Here is a 5,452-nt window from a genome sequence, read left to right on the forward strand (position 1 = left end):
ATGGTGGCTCACAACCATCTGTAATGGGGTCTGGTGCCCTCTTCTGGCCTGCAGGCATACACACAGACAGAATATTGTATACATAATAAATAAATATTTTTTAAAAAGTCTTTAAAAAAAAAAAAGACTTTCCTAGAAAATAAGTTCCCACAAGAGTTAAAGTTGAGGATGTACTACATGTCAGATACAGCGTCTTAACTATTATTGTTAGTCCAGAAACAACTCTGATGGCTTTCCGGAACAAGCTTAATAGCGCAGAGTCTGCTTGTCTTTGGTTGTTTTCAATAAGAATTTAAGATTCTGTCCTTTATGTTGAAAGAGGGGCATTTCTTTCCATTAGAGAAAAACTGACTAGAATAAAGTAGTAGTATTCTCTGTGCTAACTTAAAAAGTAACAGATAATTCAATCCAACTTTTTAATAAATTTAAAAAAAGGCAGTCTCTGTAAGGAACACCTTAAAAATATTTCTGAAACATGTTTTCCTTAAACTAAACCATGGCCAGAGAGAAAACCATAACATGCAATTTTATTTTTTATTTCGTTTTTGTTTTTTGAGACAGTTTCTCTGTGTAACTTTGGTGCCTGTCCTGGAACTAGCTCTTGTAGACTATGCTGGCCTCGAACTCACAGAGATCCGCCTGCCTCTGCCTCCCTAGTACTGGGATTAAAGGCGTGGGCCATCACTGCACGACAACATGCAATTTTTATTAGGAATAAAATACCTTAGATTTCTCAGTAAACCCACTATAACTTTGTTGAAATACCCCTCCTAGGTTATTTTTGACAACTACCAGCAGGGGTCACTATAGCAAGGGCTCCTCACCTTATTCACTATAGTGGGCTCAGTGTTGCTTACTGGGATAGTATGGTGTGAATTTGAACTCCACTTCTTAGAGTTTATACTCTCTGCCCTTGAAAGAGGACTGAGTTTATTTTTTAGCTTGACCTCCCCATTTAGTTTTGAAAGCAATGGAGACAACCTGATCTGAGCTATACATATCATAGACCAGGGACATGATTTTGATGTTTTGATTATATGACCTTCTCTCTGGTCAGTTGCTTTGCTAACTTTTAATTTTTTCATATTCTAAGTATTTTTTATATATTTAGGATTATATGTAATACTTTTCAAATTATTGGTTGCTAAAGGCCAACATGCTAACCTAGGTACTATTTTTATTTGAATTTTTAGCTTCTGTGAATTTACTTAGGACAACAACTGAAGAACTATTTACTAACTTTGAAAAAAATATGAAACTTTAAATCTGTTGACTTGAATTTGATAATTTCTTTGTAAAATTCAGTGTTTAAAAACTGCGTGTTTTCGGGTAGTATTTATTCATTTAACTCAGCGCCAAGTTAAAATCACATTCAGTTGAGGTGAATATTGGTAGCTGCATGATTTAGCAAATACTCTAAAACTTTCTTGCCGAAATTGATCTGCAGTTGCTGTACCGCTTCCACCCCAGAAGATCCCTGGTAGGCCGGGTTCCTCCCAACAGTAAGTCTTTACTGAGAGTGGAGCCTTCGCCTCCCATTTCCTCAGCACACGCACTAGTTATTTTGTTAATAGCACCTGCTCTTGAAGCAGTCGAAGTGGGATCTGGCTGGTGGCAGCAGGTAGAATTCACACTTCTCACCAGGAATTTAACACCCACTGAAAAAGAGCTCTGAATTCTTTAATACTTTATGATGTGCTTATGCCAACACATGCAAACATGTATGCTATAGATGTTACCTAGTGTTTGCCTATAGATATTCTACTTTCTTTATGAAGAAAGGAAATTTGGCCTAAATAAGTTTCATATGTTATTAGAAGTCACCACACTCATTTTATTAAAGGCATCTGGATTTATAAATGTGAAGAAAATTGATCTTTCTTTAGTATATGGGAAACTAGTGGTGCTTTTAGGATTCCCTGACCAAACTCTAATACCTTTATATCAATTTGAAATTATTCTTTTGTAATTTTTTGGACTGTTACACTTTTAGTAGGAGTACAAAATGACAGACATGGTAGTTTTGATGTAATCTTTGATTTGAATATGAAGCTAAGCACTGTGTGTGTGTGTGTGTGTGTGTGTGTGTGTGTTTGTTGATTTTGTGTGTGTGTGCATGAGCAAGGCTATGTGATAAACTTGAAACTGCTCATCAGTAGTCAGGACATCTTGATCTCTTCTTTGCTATTTCATAGCCATCTGACCTTGGACAAATATTTTAACCTTATACATTCTGTGTCTGTCTGAAAGGCAGTTAGTTCTGCTTCTGTGACAGTTCTGTTGATTGTGTGGAATAAACCAGGGCACAGTTGGAAACCACAGTGTCCTGTACCGTGGGAGTGATGGGCTCTTGTCACCATGTGTATATGATTACCTGCCACTGTCTCTTCAGACCTGCTAGTGACTCTGAAAAATCAATTGAATTATCTCATTGTTAGTATTTAGATGAATAAATAAATTGCTTAGGCTTTAAAATAAGAATCTTGTCTATCCTTATATTGGATAGAATTCTGTTTTATGCTTTTATAAGAACTAAATGCTTGTCCAACTAAAAGCAAGTAATAGCAAAAATGTCTTAATGCATATTTTAAGTTTTTAAGGAGTTTTGGAACTTTATATATTTATTGATAAATGATACTATGAAGACATATTTTAAAAGTTTATGACTTTTTTGTAGGCTGAGACAGTAGGGAGTGCTGTGAGTTTGTATGCAGTCTGGGCTGCAGAGCAATATTCTGCTCAAAAAAAAAATGTTTACAGCATTTTTAAAATATCTGCTCCAAAAACAGCCCTTGGTAGAGCTTCAGCTGCCCTAGAATCTTGTGTAGGAAGCAATAACCCTGCTTGGGTTTCAGACCCTTTTACAGTTTTCATCATCATGAAGTTAGTCCAAGGGCAGGCAGAATGCTCTTGTCCACAGTCTTGGGGTTGGCGCGGTACTCAGCTCTCGCATGTTTCATGTGCTTTCTCAGTTGGACATCTACAGTCTGAAATCAAGTGCTCCTAGATCTGAAATTTGATGTTGGTAAGTTGTTGCTCAAAAAAATTGAATTCCAGAGCATTTCAGGTTTCAGATTTACAGGTGAAGGTTGCTCAACCAGTACCTGCTGTCTAAACTTTGTTTTATCTTGTTTTCTCCTTCCTTACAACTCTTAGTTTGTAAACATGGACGCCCACACACATGCGCACGCACACAAACACACACACACACACACACACACACACACACACTCCGCTGGGGCAGACTTATTCTTTAGATAAATATTTTTTAACACCCTCTTTTTTATTTTTATGTGCACCAGGGTTTTGCCTGTATGTCTGTGTGAAGGTGTCAGATCCCCTAGAACTGGAATTATAGACAGTTGTGAGTGGCCATGTAGGTGCTGGGAGTTGAACCTGGGTCCTCAGGAAGAGTAATCAGTGCTCTTAACCTCTGAGCCACCTTTCCCGCCCCCTAGATATACATTCTTAACCATCAAAGTTTCATTGCTGTTTGCATTATATGTAACCCTAAGAGAACTAAAACTGTGATTGTGTCACACGTGTTCTTCTATGTAAAATAATTCTGAGGAAGGATTCAAAAGAAGGAACGGTTCCTAAGATTGTCTTTGAAGATATTGCAGATGTTTTAGAAGTTTTTTGGCATATAAAAATTTCCACCAGTGCTTCCTGGTTTCTAAAAGTATGAAAGAGGTTAGTGATGGTCTGAGTGGTAGAGCATTTGCTAGCAGGTGCATGGCCACAGCCTTGATTCTCAACACTGAAAGGGAGAGGGTGTGGGGTGGGGAGAGGGAGAAAAATACTGTGCAAAAACCTAGTAAAATATTATAAAATATGCAATTCTTAAAACACATATTTAGTCTTAAAAAGTTCTACTTTGTTGTAAAATAGTCTATTTTGAGGAGTGGAATTTCTTCCAGGTTACTGCCAGGCAGCAAGTATATTTTATTGCTAAGTTTAAAGGTTTGAATATCTATGAATTGCTTTTACACATAGATTTCTCCAAATATTTTTATAAACCACCGATGTTTTGTCTTCATGAAGTTTTTCCATATATCTTTAGGCACTAAGTCGTTGAAGCCTTATAAAGTAACAGTCAGGTCCTGCTGTGTGACTCTTGTCTGTTGAACTGATTCCCACTTCTTTTAAAACAGAGGTGTGCTCCTGCATCGATCCGCCTCATGGACAACCAGCAGTTTCAGTTTGGTGAGTAACTGCTCAGTTAGCCTCCAGGACTTTCAGAGAACGATGACGTCACCGTGCTGTCCCTCGTGGAGCTCTGATGAGTACTCAGTCTTATGAAAGAGTGCCGTGTGGAGGGCTGTGGGGGGCACAGGTGCCTGGGTTGCTGCGGAAGCTGCGCCTCATTCATGGAGGAAAGCTTGGAAAGGCTTCTGTTGGAGCTGGCACTTGCTCTGAATCTTCAAGGGGAAACGGAGGTTTGCTTGAGTCTTCTACCTGACCAGATTTGTTCCCTTATGGGCAAAGCTGAACTTGTGAAAGCACAATAGCATGTTTTAGAGTCTCCAAATATTTTAGTGACTATTATCCTGTCTGCAGTGGTCTTTCTTTGTGGAGGGGGCATCAATCATTTTGGCCTTAGAAAGCCCTTTCTGGCAGTGTTGTTCAGGGTGAGTTAAAGCACGATTAATAAAAACTCAGAGAAATTGGGGTTCAACCTGAAGATCCAAAAAGCAAAGTAGCCAGCCACTGGCTCTTACCTTGACCTCAGTCCAGAATGGCCATCCTGCCTCCAGGAATCTCAGAATGAGACTGACAGCTGTCTCCTCTGTTTTATAACTCTCTCTATTGGGATTAAAGGAGTGTACCACTGGGATTAAAGGCATGCACCATCTGGTTCCTGTGGCAAACTAGTGTGGCTGCTGGTATCAAAGGTGTGTGTCACCACTGCCTGGCTGTAAGGCTGACCAGTGGGGCTGTTTTACTCTGTGGTCTTCAGGCAAGCTTTATTTACTAAAATACAAATGAAATAGCACTACAGTGAGTGAGGAGGGGGTGGACTGGAGGTGAGGCTGCAGGGTGAACAGGTCAGGGTAGATCTGGAGCACCTGTGGCAACGGTGGAGAAGAGGGGCAGGTTTTCAGGACAGCCATTAGCTTGAGCAGGGACTCAATAAGATGCCTACTAGCCTGGCCTTGAACTCTGTCTTAGTCCAGATGGACCTTGAACTTTGAGTTCTCCTGCCTCATCCCCTTGTATATCTGAGATTGCAGTCCTGAGCCCCGAGGCATAGCACAGCACGTTCTGTGTTTAATTTCAGTTATTAATGTAGGGTGAGTCCTGTTTGGCGAAAAGAAGTGAGCATCCTGATGATGTGCTATTTCTAAGTTTATAGATGCTTAAATTATCTCTATTTTTTATTTTATTTTATTTTTTTGGTTTTTTCGAGACAGGGTTTCTCTGTGGTTTTGGAGCCTGTCCTGGAACTAGC

At 39.4% G+C, this 5,452-nt stretch overlaps 1 protein-coding gene across 2 annotated transcripts in view; it reads left to right on the plus strand.

Moving 5' to 3' along the window:
• Positions 1 to 5,452, plus strand: part of Agps (alkylglycerone phosphate synthase) — a 101,158-nt gene that overhangs the window by 58,468 nt on the left and 37,238 nt on the right. For both annotated transcript variants that reach the window (XM_005346605.2, XM_013345958.2), the window contains exon 12: positions 4,155 to 4,206. In XM_005346605.2, the coding sequence (XP_005346662.1) occupies positions 4,155 to 4,206 (52 nt within the window). The remainder of the gene's footprint in view (positions 1 to 4,154; positions 4,207 to 5,452) is intronic.

This window comes from Microtus ochrogaster, chromosome 4, assembly GCF_000317375.1.
Source record: "Microtus ochrogaster isolate Prairie Vole_2 chromosome 4, MicOch1.0, whole genome shotgun sequence".
NCBI lineage: Eukaryota > Metazoa > Chordata > Mammalia > Rodentia > Cricetidae > Microtus > Microtus ochrogaster.